Genomic DNA, 15343 nt, shown 5'->3' with positions numbered 1-15343 from the left:
GTTGTCGTCGTCGTCACGGCGACTCCTTCTAGTAGAGGAGCCGGTCCGACCTGACGGGCCGGTTACGTCCTTTATGTTCCCTTCTGGCTGCAGTGCAGACCGCAGCGTCGGTGCTTTCTCCACCAGGGTCTGTTGCTGGTGGTCGGGCCGCTCTCGCGGCACACAGCAGTGTCTCTGGTGCTTTCTGAAACCCGGAGCGTTGCTCGTTTGGGTTGTTACTTTACAGTCCGGGGGTTTCAGGAGGAGTGAGAGCCGGGATTAAACCACGACGAGGACGGCAGCAGCCTCCTCAGCAGCTGCATCGGGTTCTGCTGTCGCTCTCCTGGAGCCGTCTGTCGAGGACGCTGGCGTCTCCTCCTCTGACCCGAGGAGCCGTGGGCTGGATCTGGAGCGTGGTTGTTAATATTTGAACTGGCTCCCTGAGTTTGTGGCCAGCTGGGGAAGAGAGAACTCCAACATGAATACATCATATTTCCTTACAGTGAGTAATTACACGCTGCCTGCGCTGATTGAATTTGCGGTGTGTCGGCGCTCTCTGGGAGCTGGTCTCTGTCTTCTCACCGTGTTGAGGTTCCTCCACTGAGCCAGTGAAGCAGACTCTGATGCACTAACAGGTACTGATCCTGAGAACACAGAGGAACCAACGAGCAGGTGGTGAGGACCAGACAGGAGAGCATCAGTGAGTGGAGGAGACAGATTCATAGAGTACATGGAAGTACACATAGTGCTGCAGGAGTACATGAAAGTACACATAGTACTGCAGGAGTACATGAAAGTACACGTAGTACTGCAGGAGTACATGAAAGTACACATAGCACTGCAGGCTCAGAGGAGACAGACAGGAAGTTAACGTCACTGGTTCCCTCCACAATAAACCAATGAGGTTCTTCCATTGGATTTAATATAAATATATAATTTACTAAGCAATGGAGAACACAATGATTTAAATATATCATTCTGATATAATCTCACTAAGTTAAGGCCTCCATAGTGAGTAGCCTCCCGTACTGAACTACAACCTTCTGACATCTTCATTTTGCTGCTCCTGCTTTGAACCCGGGACGTTTTGCCGGTAAGGGATCTCCATACTTCTTCCACCACTGCAGGTGAATCTCACTACTGGACTGACCAGATTCTGGACCATCCACATGCGATGCAGCCGTAGATCCTGCACGGCGGCCCGGACGTCCGGCGGGATGCCCCTCGCGCACAGCTGCATGAGCCACAGCGTCGTCACGAATGTCCCTGAACGCCCCACGCCTGCACTGAAGCACACAAACAGAAGGGTCGACTTCAAACACCGTCTGAAGTGTTAAAAAACCTCCACGGGGTGATGGGCTGGAGGTCAGAGGTCACACCTGCAGTGCACCACGGCCGGCCCGAGGCGTGGAGCCGCTTCCAGTTCCTGCCGCACATGCTCAGTGAAGGCCACGAATGAGGACAAGTCTTTAGGGACGCCCCGGTCCGGCCAGGAAGGGTAGTAGAAGTGTGTGATTAACCGGTCTGTTGGACAATCTCTCTGAAACACAAAACACTTTCCTTCAGTCGGACACAAGGCTTCTTCTTCTTCTTCTTCTTCTTCTTCTTCTTCTTCTCTGATCAACTACCGGTGCGGTCAGTGTAAATGGACGTTTCTTTTGCTCACCTGTCTGATGTTAATGGTGCTGATAAAATAATCTGGGCCTTGTTTGCGGGTCACTGTCGTCACTTGGATCAGTCCGTGGTGAACTGTCCCCCGTTGAGGCCAGTACTTATCACACATCACCTGTACGGGGGGGGACAGAATGCACTTTAAAGGAAGAGTTTGACATTTACTCTCATTCACTTTCTTTCCCAGATGAGAAGATTGATTTCATATCAGTACGGTGAGTATGATGCTACAGTCAGCAGCGGTTAGCTTAGCTTAGCACAAAGACTAGAAATAGAGGGAAACAACTAGCCTGGCTCTGGTTCTAGATTTTAAAAATAAATCGGCCCACCAGCACCACAATGGATCACTAACTCATGTTTATCTGAGAGGCTCAAACCAGGCTAGCTGTTTCCTACTATTTTCAGTCTTTATGCTAAGCTAACATAACTTCTGGCTGTAGCTTCGTATTCAGTGTACAGACAGAGAGTCAGTCTTTTCCCCAAAATGTCTAAGAATTACAATTTGAAAATAGGAAAATGATGTTATTAGAGTAAGATGATGTAACTAGCAGCCACACACACACACACACACACACACACACACACACACACTCTGAGTGTGTTTCTCACTTTGTTCTTGAGCAGAGAATCATATTAGCACCTAAATACAGGTAAGTGTTGGCTGTGACAGGTACAACCTTCAGATCACCTGCTCACCATCCAGTCTGCACAAAGAGCATCTGTTGACCAACTGTTCAAGAGTCAAACGTTTGGGTTCTTCTCTGAGGTTCCTCGAGGTCTTCATGTGGGATTTTAGATCATTTTCAGCAATTTATTTTGATTCATTACTCGATTAGAACCACTTGATGCGTCAGACGACCACTTCTATGTGGCATCAACAGTTGACCTGCTGTCTCCTACAGACCCCAACAGTGTCTCTAACAGTTCAAATATATTATTTGTAACAACATTTGCATCATATGATCCGTATTTCTGCTGTCTGGTACCACTGACTTTGGTCTCACTCCTAAAGCGTTCTCCATAGACGTCAGAAGTGAAATCATAGAGATGTTTAGTGACAGCGACGAGCTGAGGGAGAAGGTTTAATGTCAGACCTGGTCCTTGTGTCTCAGCGCCGTCACCATGACGATGATCCTGACGTTCTGCTCCCACACCATCCTCCAGAAGTCGGCCACGGTGCTGTGCAGAGGGCCCTGTGTGCAGATGAAGTCTCTCTCCGATCCTCCACCCTGAACACAGACGGGAACAGATGCGGACGGACGGACATGGTGGTAAAGCAGGAGGACGGAGATGACAAACGAGGGGGTGAACAGAGCTCTTACGGGCACGAAGTTTGCGTTGATGTAGTCGGTGTGTGGTTGGGAGTTTTGAACCGACAGCCTCACGCGACAGTGGTCGTCTGCAGCCGGACGGAAAGCAAAGAGATAAAGAGTCGCACATACCGTCTGTCGTCTTTCATCGGTTGATGTGGTGTTGCACTTACATGGCAGTATGTAGGGGTATCTGTTCTTCTCTCTGTTGGCCACCGATTCCCCCACTCTGGTGGGGAGGTCTTTGCCAACTTCCTCCAGCTCCTTCACAGAGCCAAAGATATTAACCACGCATGAATCTTCTATAGCGTCACAAATCAGACATCACATTCAAGTTTAATCTTCATAAATCGTACCTCAAACTCCTGCTTGAGGCCTCTGTTGTCGTTGGCTGCGAGCGCCTGACATCGCAGACGGAAATCCTGCAGAATTTGTGCTCTGGAGACGGTCTGCACCCTGCGTGACACCGTCATGTTACGTTAAGCCGGTTAAAGACGACGGACGCACTCAGACAACAGCTCAAGTCTGGAGTTATTCTGTCTTCTTCTTATTGTCCACAAATGAAAAGACCAAAACCAACAAGTGTTTGATCCACACAAGTGTTCACCATGTGGTCAAAGCTTGACTCGGCTTATGTCTGTTCCCCGGCTGAGACGCTCCTCCATCACAATGAACACCAGCACCGTGTTTATTTGAGTTCATCCGACATCCACCAGCCTGCTGTCAGTAAATACAAGCGCACCAAATGTGCAGCAGAACATAGTCTAAAAGAACATTTTTATGAATGCCACAGTGGCCAGCTGCTTTATTATCATCTCTCCTCCTGAATAGATGGAAGTGAACCTTGACTCTCCGGTTTATTTGGTTTATTTGGTTTATTTGGGACACTGGTGTAGTCTAATGCACAGCCCTGCAGTAAGCCTGACTTCACCATGCTGCTGCTGAACTGCTGCTGAACTGTGTTGCAACAGAGACTTGTTTCTGGTCTTAACTTGTTGGTATGAATGAGGTGGAAACGCCTGTAAGCGTAATGCAGCACGTTACATTTCAATATCAGCACAAACAATTAGCCTTCAAAATAATGCTGAGGTTAAACTGAGTGTCCACTTGTGACCTGATTCCTTAAAGACTTCTTCAGGGATGAGTGCAGCAGAGGCGAGCGACACATTGTTGGTTTTGGTCTGTTTTTGGTGAGATTTGCAGACAAAAGAAGACAGAATCCTGTGAGCATGTTCTCTGGGTGCTTTGACTTTTGTCCTCACCTCATGTTTTTGCTCGCGGCCAAACTCGTGCTCGACGATGCCAGGATGATTCAAGTGTTGGCGCTGTGAAAGAAGACACCGTATCACGTCTCGTGAAGTAAACTTTCACACATTTAAATCAATAAGTCAATGAGGGATTGATAAAGCAAACCAAAAAGCTGATTGTTCCCCCTCCCCCTCTCTGTCACACTATGTTCCTCCTGAAGTATGTGCAGATGAGGGCAGCTGTGTCACTCGTGACATAACATGTAAGGAAGAAAGGTGCGTTCACAAATGTGCTTCTCATGTATGTCCTGAAGTAGCCGAATATACCATCATCAAACCAATCTAACCCTGCTTCTCTCTGACATAGTAGAAAGACACGCCAGCATGGCCCAACATTCACACGGCACAGTTAACAAAACCGACCCGACGAGAAAGAAAAACAAGTTCTCTAAACCGAGAGCAGCGACAGCAGGAGGACAAAGCAAAGGGCTTCAGCGTGAACGTGGAAGGATTACCTCTCCAAACGAGCCTCTGGTGGACGGCTTCGGCCTGAGGAGACGGAGAACAGGACTCCTCTGCTCCAAGTCATGTAAAGGTAGTCTGGTTCTAATAAGGCTCCCTCCATGGGGAGGAGGGAGTGGGATGGGTGGAGGCAGTGGGTGGAGACAGGAACACTACACCTCTGTGAGGGACGTCAGCGTGTTCTTTAAACTCAGGGTGTCAGAAGGTGACGTTACTGAACTCTCGTTTCGTTCGTCGTACTCATGAGTTGATTTGACCAACATTGGACATGTGTGTAGTATTTATGTCTTTAGTTCTATGTCTTTATTACCTGAGGGTCTGTGAAATATATCACGTCAAATAAAAGATTAAACACAAATGAATCGATCTTATTTATCTGAACACAGAGGTGAACATATGAGTCACTCGTTTGTGGTCCAGACTGACGGAGGAGCTCATCTCACTACACAGCAGGAGGTCTTTGTGACTCATTAACAGGCCGATATAATATCATAATATTCATAGTATTAAATGTAAATATTAAATAGTATATTATGTTTTCATGTAAAGTGGATGCTACGTAGAGCCTTGACATTACTGACGGATGATCTCAGTACATTTGAGTGAAATACATATTATCTCGTGTGAATGAGACTCATGAAACACAAACATGAGGTCGACCGGTAATACCGGTAATACCGGTAATACCGGTCCCGTCCCGTCAGGAATCGTATTTCAATGACATCATATATCAACATATAATGATACACAATTACGAATTGAAAATAACAATAAATACATTTCTAAAATAATAAACTATTGTCAGTAATCTGATTACTTTGTATTTGTGTGTAGAGTATCGCTGGACATGTTTTGATGATAATATATTTTAATGAGTAAATACTCTGTACTTTACTTTTGTCACGTATTTACTTCACTCAGTATAGAAAAACAAGCTTTATTTATTGAACTACCAGAAAACATATCAGGATACATATATAAATATGTAGAAATGTATATACCGTATTTTCCGCACTATAAGGCGCACTTAAAAGCCTTTAATTTTCTCAAAAAACGACAGTGCGCCTTGTAATCCGGAGCGCCTTATATATGGATCAATTGGTTAATTGGTTGATCCATACTGGTTGTACACGGCGCTCTGTCAAAATGTTTCAGTATGACTGGTAAACTACAAAGCCGCACCGCTTGCAGCATTACGGCTACCGTAGTCAGGGGCGTCGCCGAAGTAATAGCGGTAAACACCGGTACTGTTTTGTTGACATTCCCTTTAGCACAGCTCCATCTAGTGGATGCATAACGCAACCCCAGTCAAACGTTTGACTGTAGTAGCTTCTATTCTATGCGCCTTATAATCCGGTGCGCCCTATATATAAAAACAGTTCTAAAATAGGCCATTCATTGAAGGTGCGCCTTATAATCCGGTGCGCCTTATAGTGCGGAAAATACGGTATATATATATATATGTATATATATATATATATATATATATATATATAATTTTTTTTTCTTTGTATGAAATGATCCATATTTCAACACATATGACATATCTAGTTATGTCTTTGAAACATATTGCATCAATGAGCATCAGTCTGTTGTCATACACACAAAGCATAAAGTTGACCATGTCTCCATGTCTCCGTGGTTTATTGTTTATTGTTTCATCTCTGGAGGAGCCTTGTGTTCTCATTAACAAGCCGTTTGGTCTCCAGGTAATGAGAGGTTCTGTTGATCCTTTATGGATCATTAGTCAGACTTGACACTGAAGACAAAATGGATCGCTCCATTTATATTCATATCTGGAAAAATATGTCTCCATGCGTCCACTGGTTACCTGTTGAACGTCACGTTGCAATGACTTGTGGGTAATTCCCTTATGCTATGCTAAATTAAGTAAAGTGTTCAGAGCCTCGAGAGCCTCGAACACTCGATGATCTCACAGACAGAACTAAACCCTCGCGGACCTCGCGGGAGCGCGCCTCACAGTCCGCAAGTCCGTGAGTCCGGGGGGGGGGGGGGGCGTTGGGATTGGGCCCGTGTGTAAAACAGGTGACAACAGGTGTGAGGTGGACTGCGCCTGCGCTGGAGAAGACTCCTCTGTTTTCGGGTTGATAAGCCTTCGTGACCGCAGACCGACGCTGATTGGGCGGCTGCAGAAAAGGGAAGTAAAGAAGAAGAACAACATGTTGCTCATCCTGCAGCAGGAAGCGAAGAGCAGCTCGGTAGACTTCAAACAGTGACACAGTAAACCCCCGGTACCGGAGACTTCACTCTCCGGTCGGAACGAAGACGTTAACGGGAGAACCTCACGCGCTTCCTGGTTCCTGGTTCCTCTTCGCTCTCCAGAGAGAAAGTAAACTCCGCGTGACACTAAAACACGACCACACGGACCGACATGGACCTCACGCGACCGCAGGACACGCAGCTAAACAAGGTAACAAGAAAGAAACAAGGGAACATAACAAAGTAACGTAAAAGAAACAAGGTAACAAAGAAACAAGGGAACATAAAGAAACAAGGTAACAAGAAAGAAACAAGGGAACATAACAAAGTAACGTAAAAGAAACAAAGTAACGTAAAAGAAACAAAGTAACGTAAAAGAAACAAGGGAACATAAAGAAACAAGGTAACGAAGAAACAAGGGAACATAACAAAGTAACGTAAAAGAAACAAGGTAACAAAGAAACAAGGGAACATAAAGAAACAAGGTAACAAGAAAGAAACAAGGGAACATAACAAAGTAACGTAAAAGAAACAAAGTAACGTAAAAGAAACAAGGGAACATAAAGAAACAAGGTAACGAAGAAACAAGGGAACATAACAAAGTAACGTAAAAGAAACAAGGTAACAAAGAAACAAGGGAACATAAAGAAACAAGGTAACGAAGAAACAAGGGAACATAACAAAGTAACGTAAAAGAAACAAGGTAACAAAGAAACAAGGGAACATAAAGAAACAAGGTAACAAGAAAGAAACAAGGGAACATAACAAAGTAACGTAAAAGAAACAAGGGAACATAAAGAAACAAGGTAACGAAGAAACAAGGGAACATAACAAAGTAACGTAAAAGAAACAAGGTAACAAAGAAACAAGGGAACATAAAGAAACAAGGTAACAAGAAAGAAACAAGGGAACATAACAAAGTAACATAACACAGATAAATAAAGGAACAGAAGAAGGAGTCGTCATGTTGCACTTTGACCAAATAAATGTACTTTAAAATGTCAAAGTCGATCAAACTGGATCTGAACCATAAAAGAAACAGAAACTGTTTGATGACAGTGTGATGTAATAACACCACAGGAGATCAAACACCAGACACACACGAGGCACCACTGAGTAATAACAATAATACTACTAATAATAATAATACTTTTCACTCACAGAACACTGCTTCATAACAGCTCTGCTCTCTGAGAATAACTGAAGCTCCTGATTCTCACAAGGAACAACCAATATGCAAATTAGATCGCCTGTTTTAAATGTCTGGCTCCAGTATAAACATATGAATAAACAAATTAATAAACATATGAATAAACGTATGAATAAACGTATGTCTGATACTCAGCATTAGTCAGGTCTGTGACAGGATGATCATGTTCATAAAGTTACAACATGTTTATTTGAGGTGAGCTTCTTCTGAAGATCTCTGGTTGTGCTACATTTAATCAATGTTACAGCATTGTTATTATTATCATTATTATTATTATTATTATTATTATTATTATTATAGATGCAACAAGCGTTATTTTTCATGATGAAAGTCATCTCTCTGTTATCTCTATGAAATGTTAGAACGAGTGAAAGAAGTCATCACAGTCTCTCAGACCTCTTTTAATATTTAATAAACACTTAAATCTCACTCACATCATATTGTTGTTAATTATTTTTATTAAAGAATGTCAACAAAACAATCTTTACCCAATTCAACTGTTGAAGAGAGAATCGTATGAAATGATCAAAGTAATAAAGTGACTAACTTTAGTAAATCGACTCTACTGAGGGATGAGATTGTTCACTAAACCTCTGGGGTTAAAGTCTCCAGGTACACATTGTAATGTTGATTATCATCTCATTCAATAGAAGGTCCAGTCTGTTATAAACAAACAGTCACATTTCAGAAGCTGGACTTCAGAATGTTCTTTGAAAAATGAATTGATGAAACTAGTTGTCAGTCAATCCGCTCACTGTTTCCTCTCTCTGTGATCAGACAGACGTTCTGCTCCGTAGTAACTGATTATCTGCTTCTTCTTCTCCTCAGGGCTCCATGCTGCGGCACAGGGAACACGGGGACGAGCCCGTCGACAAGAGGCCCACCGACGGCTCCACGTCTCCCACTGTAGGTGCTCTTCTTCTTCTTCTTCTTCTTCTTCTTCTTCTTCTTCTTCTTCTTCTTCTTCTTCTTCTTCCTCCTCTTCTTCCTCTTCTTCTTCTGTGGACCGTGCCGTTGTTCTTGTGAAAACCGTTCCCCGTGTCGATGCAGGACTCAAAGAGGCTGATCAGAAGAGTGCGCAGTCCGTCCCGCCCGAGGGCCTGGCTGTCCAACGCTTACAAGCCCAAGTTTGGAGGACGATTCCACAGACCTCAGTAAGACCTCGAGAACACGCAGCACTTCCTCTCAACCGCTCCCTGCTAAGCGCTGACGACGAGGAGGTTCTGAAAGCTTCTCTTCTTCTTCTCTCTCAATGCTGCAGATTTCCACGGGAGGACCACTCGTTCTACAAACCCGGCTTCGCCAACCAGAGGTACCACCACTTCAACCCCCGGGGTCACTTCCACCGGAGGGATCACTTCCATCCCAAGCTTCACCCCCTGGCGCTGAGGGAGAGGGAGCGCGTGAACAAGGAGCGCTACGAGCAGAGAGAGAGCGCCGACGCAAGTTCACCATCCAAACAGAACAGCGGTGAGTTCAAGTCCGCTGCAAAAGTCTGTGACAACAGCCGTGATGGGAGGAAATAATGAAGTTATTGATGGCTGAATTCCATTCATGTCATTTCATTTCATGCCGATCAAAGTGACAGTTCACCGCTTACTTACTCACATCAACACACGGCGTGGAAACGTCCGGTAGATAAGAGCTGCTGCAGAAATAGTCCGGCCCCTTAATACTGCCATAGAAACGAGCCATGACGTGTTCGTTACTGAGCTCTAGAGACGCTGGGCGGCTCTTTCTTTTGACAAAACCAGGCTAGTGTGTAAGCTAAGCTAAGCTAAGCTAAGTTAAGCTAAGCTTCATATTGATAGCAGCATAAGAGAGTGGCATCAAGAAAGTGAATAAGCAAATTTCCCAAAATGTCAAACTCTTCCTTTAGTGCCCATGTTTTTATTTCTATGGTGTAAACATGCTGTCGTCCACACGGTGTATGAATCTATGAGTTTATTTTCAGCCCTGAACACACACACACACACACACACACACACACACACACACACACACACATCTTATTGAATATGGCTCTCTAGTCTACAAGCTTCCTGGTCTCACCGTGCGCTTCACCACATGACCACTGGGTGGCAGCGTAAGCCAGCAGAGGCCCAGGCGTGCACACGTTGACGGGCTCTGTGCGTCGGGGTATCTGGAGGGCGTTCTCACCGTGGTCTCCGGCGGTTGGCGGGTCGTCGCACTCTGGTCGCAACACAACCGGCGTTCCATAAGAAGCTCTTCCTGGACTCGATGGAGGGAGGGATGGTGTGGCGATGTGATGCAGTGTAGTACTGTACATCGTGTGTCCAACCTCAGAACACACTGGACATTACCTCATCATGTGTCCGTGGGAGGAAACGGGAAGCGCTTTAACGCGGCTGGTGCCGTCACGTTTCCTTGCTTTTAACACAGACTGGATGTTGTTGTCGATGGAGCGCCGTGACGCGTTGTTCTCAACAGACCGAGCCGTCGGTACTGTGTGTCTCTATCTTCTATCTGTGCGCACACTGCAGCACTGTGGAGGTGTGTGTTTGTGTATGTGTGAGTGTGGAACAGGTTTTTTTGTGTGCCTGAGTGATGGTGACTCATCGCCGGTTTGTGTGTATCTGAGAGAGAGAGAGAGAGAGAGAGAGAGAGAGAGAGAGAGAGAGAGAGAGAGAGAGAGAGATCCTAGCCAGCAGTGTATAATGAGCCAAAACACAACTATTGCTTCACATTAAGAACACTGCGGCCCACTGTTACACGGCAGCAATCCCAAACATCAGCAGGTTCTGCTGAAAGATACGTATCGATTTGTTGGACCCAGATAATTGCAAGAAAAAGAAAAGTGTCAACAGGAGGCTGAGGATGAAGAGAGAGCGAGAGATAAGAGGGCTTCAGCCAACAATGGAGGTCTAAAGATACACCTATAGGAGCCGCATGTACTCACTATAGAGAAGCACCGGGCCACAACCTCTCTTTGACTGTGTGTGTGTGTGTGTGTGTGTGTGTGTGTGTGTGTGTGTGTGTGTGTGTGTCTCTGTGTGTGTATGTGTGTGTGTGTGTCTGTGTCTGTGTCTGTGTCTGTGTGTGTGTGTGTGTGTGTGTGTGTGTGTGTGTGTGTGTGTGTGTGTGTCTCTGTGTGTTCCAGCTACCAGACCTTTCTTGCCCAGATCCTCCTCCAGCAGAGACATGGACATGCAGTTCACCGTGAGTCTCCCAGCAGAGAAGCTGCTTCTGCTTTTCCATTTTGTTAAAAGTGTTCCAGCGAATATTCTGTCTTTGAACGTTACGTGATCGAAAGAGTTAAAACCAAATAGAAACACGAGACGATGAAAGTGATTTGGATGAAAACGCCATTTCCCGGATTATTTAAATATTATATATTCATATTATTATTATTATTATTTGAGGAGAAGTGCTGACATCTTCACTCTCCAAACCAGAGATTCAATGACGTTGTGAAACCAGAGAAAGCTGAATTAAAGATGGGGTCAGCTGATCTGTTTCTTGAGCATTGGTTCATCCTGGAGTTGTTTCACTCGTACTCTGTAGTGTGCGTCACACGTCGGGGTCCATGTGAGCTCCTCCTGGTGAGACCTGAGCTCCGAGCAGAGAGTGACTCGGCTGTTATGCAAACGCTCCAGGTGCTGCAGGAAGAAGGGCTGAAATCAAACGATCGCATAAATTTCTTGGCCGACCTGATCTCAGCGAGGAGCAGAGCGGCGTTATGAATCACCGCCGGTCACTGCTGCAGTGAAGCTACAGTGAGGAGAGCGAGAGGAAGCCAGCGGCCAGCGGCTCGTCTGAGGCTCCTCATTGTCACCGGTGTTGATGAATGTGAGCTGTAGGTCTACCTCCAGCATTCCTCTCTAATAAGATTATTCTTATTTATTCACTTTGATGTCTAATCAGGCGGTTAACGAGTTAATGACTGCTCACCTGATGCTCGTTAGAAGGTAAGATACGAGGTTCAAGCTAAGATAGTTATCTTGTTAGCTAACGGGTTCCTATCTACACTGGGCAGACACGGAGCAACAGTAGCGTTGGTTTAGAGTCGTACGTCTGGTCTCCTGATGAGCCTCAGCCCAATAATCCACTCCTCCTCTTTGGTCTCCACCAACTCCTGAGGGGAACATCTGGCTCTTTAGCTGCTAAATGCTCCTCTATGATCAGCAGCTGGTTGAAAGCAGCTGTTGCATCTGGAAACGACACTGATTAAATTGGTGAGAGGGAACCTAAGCATAACCAGGCCTCTAAATTATGAACAAGGGATTTAAAAACATTAATAAAGACAATTGACCTTTTGCTAAGCCGCCTCCCTGGAATGCAGACCGGCCAATCGCAGCGTAGCATCGGCCAGCTCCGACCCGGGTCCGACGACTCTCTGGTTCTGCTCCACAGACTCATTGGTGGTTCCACGTTGCTTTCATCTGCAGGCCGCTTTAGTGGGTTTGGAGCTCGTCGTGGTTAAATGTTGTGTAGTAGTGAAGCTCGTTACCCGGAGGGTTTGGAAACGTTTCATAAACGTGTAGTTAGTGACAGTGTGGGCTCCATGGTAGCAGCGGGGGGCGGGGCTTAGCAAAGGGTCAATCGTCACCATTTATAAAACCGTTGTAGACTGACTCAACAGGAAGTGGTGCCGGGTTTCATTTAGCTTCTTAGCAGCTCTTTTATTTGGCATGTTTTACCATTTGAACACATTCTGAATTCATAATGTTCTCGCAGAAGTTGACGTGTGGAGCTTCACTTCAGTCATCTTCTGTTCATTAGCAGCTCAGTCATCAGTGGTTTTGGCAAACTGTACAAAGTTCCAACTGTGGTTTTAATCTTTTTTTTTTGTTTCAGAACGACCGGAACCAAAGCGGGGAGAGAGAACGCTCAGGGACTAAGAGCAAAGAAAGAGAACGAAGCAGAGACGGAGAGCTTCCTTCACCTGCGAGCCAGACGGCGACACGAGACAGAGCCATCCAGCAGAAGAGGAAGGAGATCGATGAGGTAGAGGAGCGCCATTACACAAACACACACCTGGGGAGAAGGGTTAGAGAGGAAGAGGAAGAGGAAGAGGAGAGATGAGAGAAGCTGGGATTAGAGAACGGGCGACAGAGGAGAAGATCTTGGAACGCGTCGGGAGACGGGAGACGAGAGACGAGAGACGAGATTTGTTTTCTGTTGTCTAAACACACATTTAATGCTGAGCCTGAGGCAACATGAGACTCATTCCTGTCTGACAGACACAAACACGGCCTCAGTCAACGTTTGATGTTATCGATGGAGATTTCCTGATCGAGCAGCAACAAACAAAAAGCTAAGTTAAGTTGATAATCTTTAAGAGGCTCCAGAACGTGCTGCGGCGCACAGATGTCCAATCAAACCCACACTGTCTACCCAGAGGTCCAGCTCTTCAGATTCAGGGTCCCCCAGAGCTGAACCCTTACCGACATCCAGTCCCACCTGTGACCCTGAAGATTGTCATGGATGTAGACCACGGGGGGGGGGGGGGGGGGGGTTGTTCTGTGTCTCATCTCGTCCTGTTCATAGAGTCAACAGGTAGCCGATGCAAAAATGTCCACAAAACTGTGAACACAGGGACACTGGAAACCCGTGAACAGTCTGCATGTGAGCCATGGTAATCCATTCAGTGGGAATTGGAAAACGCATGACAAGACTTCTCACTCTGCTCCCTTCCTCTCCCTCCAACACTTCCTCTTCTGTTCGTCCCGTGTGTCTGTCCCTGTCCCCCCCCCCCCCCCCCCCCTTTCTACGCATTTGTCCTCAAATCCCTGATGTGTGTCTTGCAGGTGTACTATCAGGAATGTGAAATGTTTGGCCTTGTGGCAAAGATGCTGATAGCAAAGGATCCGTCCCTGGAGCGTCCCATCCAGTCGGCGCTGCAGGAGAACCTCCGGGACATCGGCAAGCGCTGCGTGGAGGGCATGGAGAGGTTCATCGAGGACTACGACTCCAGGGAGCCGCCGCACTAGTCCTCCTCGCTCCTCCTCCTCGCTTTGATCCTACTGGTAATATTTGATAACGTAAATTATTTCATGATACTATTTCACGTGATTAAACGCTGCTTTTGTTGTTCTCTCCGCCAGGGGAGTGATCTCCCTCGTGAGTGCGTGAAACTGAGTGTGCGTCTCCGTGTCTGTCCGTGGCTAATCTCACATTCTGCTGCAGCGAACGGATTCACATTTTTGGGGGTTATGTTTTTTGGCCTGCATGCTCGAAGGACCCCTGGTGACTCACGCCTTTCTCAAAGCACCTTTCATTGTTTGACTGCTGACTCCTTGCTCACTACTCTTAAACAACTCCTGGTGATAAAACAGCCGAGTGCATCGCCGCCAGCGGATCGGCCAGGTCGGGTCATAAAAATTAACATTCTGATTAATAGCAAATGGGTTGCAGGTGGGTAAAATAATACATAATTTATGAGGAAATTATTACTTACACTCTCTAAAATGTGAACATAGCAGAGCTGCTGTCCGCTGCTACTCAGCAGAGAGACGTCTTTAGTTCAGCCGCTTCGATGTCTCACGTTGTCTCACGATTACAATTCCTGAAAGCAGCCTCTCTAATCATATAAGTGTGCTGAAGAAAACACTCTCAGACCTGCACCAACAGCCTACATCATATCATTTAAAAAGCTACGTAGCCTAAGGGGAAGCGCCCATACGGGCTTTTTTAATCAGAGGAAATCATTCATTTGGATTGGTGCAGGTGGACGATTATGCGCAAACACGGATTCAGATTTCGTCAGAGACGAACTTTGTCGCTAACGACTGAGGTGACGATCGGTGGTCGTTGCAGAAACACCTGGTGGAGAGCGACGCTCCACTGAATGCACCTTTCTACAGAGGCTTTGGTTCCTGTAGAAGGAATACGTTCGTATTCTCTTCCTCCTCGGTGATTTAAAGTAAACTCTGACTGATTTTGAGATTTGATGATTATGGTAAAATTATACACTGGTTGTTGCTTATGAGTCAAATTAATGTTGACGTGCTTATTTTTTATTGTTTGTATCACAATGGTTTAATTTTGTTGACGGCATATTAAACATGTGGTTAAAATAGTTTCAGTGATTTATTCATGGCTGTATGGGCAAAACGAAATCAAGTCAGAGCATGAACACATGAATACATCAGGAGGACCCGTTAGGAGGACTAGGACCCGTCAGGAGGACCTGTCTGTCAGGAGGACCTGTCAGGAGGGTT

The 15343-nt window shown here is 45.8% G+C and overlaps 2 protein-coding genes across 5 annotated transcripts; one reads left to right on the top strand and one right to left on the bottom strand.

Moving 5' to 3' along the window:
• Positions 1 to 42: 42 nt before the first annotated feature.
• On the bottom strand, positions 43 to 4812 carry LOC137886993 (receptor-type tyrosine-protein phosphatase V-like). Of its 3 annotated transcripts, none has more exons than XM_068729742.1 (10): positions 4723 to 4812; positions 4223 to 4285; positions 3317 to 3416; positions 2973 to 3224; positions 2745 to 2879; positions 1646 to 1765; positions 1359 to 1519; positions 1130 to 1265; positions 562 to 623; positions 43 to 435 (listed from the first exon to the last, which is right to left on the bottom strand). In XM_068729742.1, the coding sequence occupies exons 2-10, from the start codon at positions 4225 to 4227 to the stop codon at positions 237 to 239; spliced, it is 1170 nt and encodes a 389-aa protein (XP_068585843.1). In that variant the 5' UTR covers positions 4228 to 4285; positions 4723 to 4812; the 3' UTR covers positions 43 to 236. The 3 variants fall into 3 exon arrangements, with proteins under 3 accessions (XP_068585843.1, XP_068585842.1, XP_068585841.1); XM_068729741.1 differs by having other exon boundaries at positions 2745 to 3049; positions 3134 to 3224; XM_068729740.1 differs by having other exon boundaries at positions 2745 to 3224.
• Positions 4813 to 6871: 2059 nt separating this feature from the next.
• On the top strand, positions 6872 to 15202 carry LOC137886909 (arginine/serine-rich coiled-coil protein 2-like). 2 transcript variants are annotated; one of them, XM_068729601.1, is made up of 8 exons: positions 6872 to 7160; positions 8988 to 9065; positions 9210 to 9313; positions 9421 to 9629; positions 11281 to 11339; positions 12978 to 13127; positions 13931 to 14149; positions 14228 to 15202. In XM_068729601.1, the coding sequence occupies exons 1-7, from the start codon at positions 7122 to 7124 to the stop codon at positions 14111 to 14113; spliced, it is 822 nt and encodes a 273-aa protein (XP_068585702.1). In that variant the 5' UTR covers positions 6872 to 7121; the 3' UTR covers positions 14114 to 14149; positions 14228 to 15202. The 2 variants fall into 2 exon arrangements, with proteins under 2 accessions (XP_068585702.1, XP_068585701.1); XM_068729600.1 differs by having other exon boundaries at positions 13931 to 15202.
• Positions 15203 to 15343: the final 141 nt, after the last annotated feature.

This window comes from Cebidichthys violaceus, unplaced genomic scaffold, assembly GCF_023349555.1.
Source record: "Cebidichthys violaceus isolate CVI_PGR_0920_01 unplaced genomic scaffold, fCebVio1.0.p SCAF_47, whole genome shotgun sequence".
Lineage (NCBI taxonomy): Eukaryota > Metazoa > Chordata > Actinopteri > Perciformes > Stichaeidae > Cebidichthys > Cebidichthys violaceus.
Note: the sequence above shows the minus strand (reverse complement) of the source record. Positions and strands in the feature narration are given on the sequence as shown.

Excerpts from the sequence above, each read along its gene's own strand:
- LOC137886993 (XM_068729740.1), bottom strand. Across the intron at positions 1,266-1,358 it reads CCGGCCGTGGTGCACTGCAG|TGCAGGCGTGGGGCGTTCAG; the intron begins GTGTGACCTCTG and ends TGTGTGCTTCAG. Across the intron at positions 436-561 it reads AGTGGAGGAACCTCAACACG|CTGGCCACAAACTCAGGGAG; the intron begins GTGAGAAGACAG and ends TCTCTTCCCCAG.
- LOC137886909 (XM_068729601.1), top strand. The coding sequence starts at position 7,122 with ATGGACCTCACGCGACCGCAGGACACGCAGCTAAACAAG. Across the intron at positions 7,161-8,987 it reads AGGACACGCAGCTAAACAAG|GGCTCCATGCTGCGGCACAG; the intron begins GTAACAAGAAAG and ends TCTTCTCCTCAG. Across the intron at positions 11,340-12,977 it reads ACATGGACATGCAGTTCACC|AACGACCGGAACCAAAGCGG; the intron begins GTGAGTCTCCCA and ends TTTTTGTTTCAG.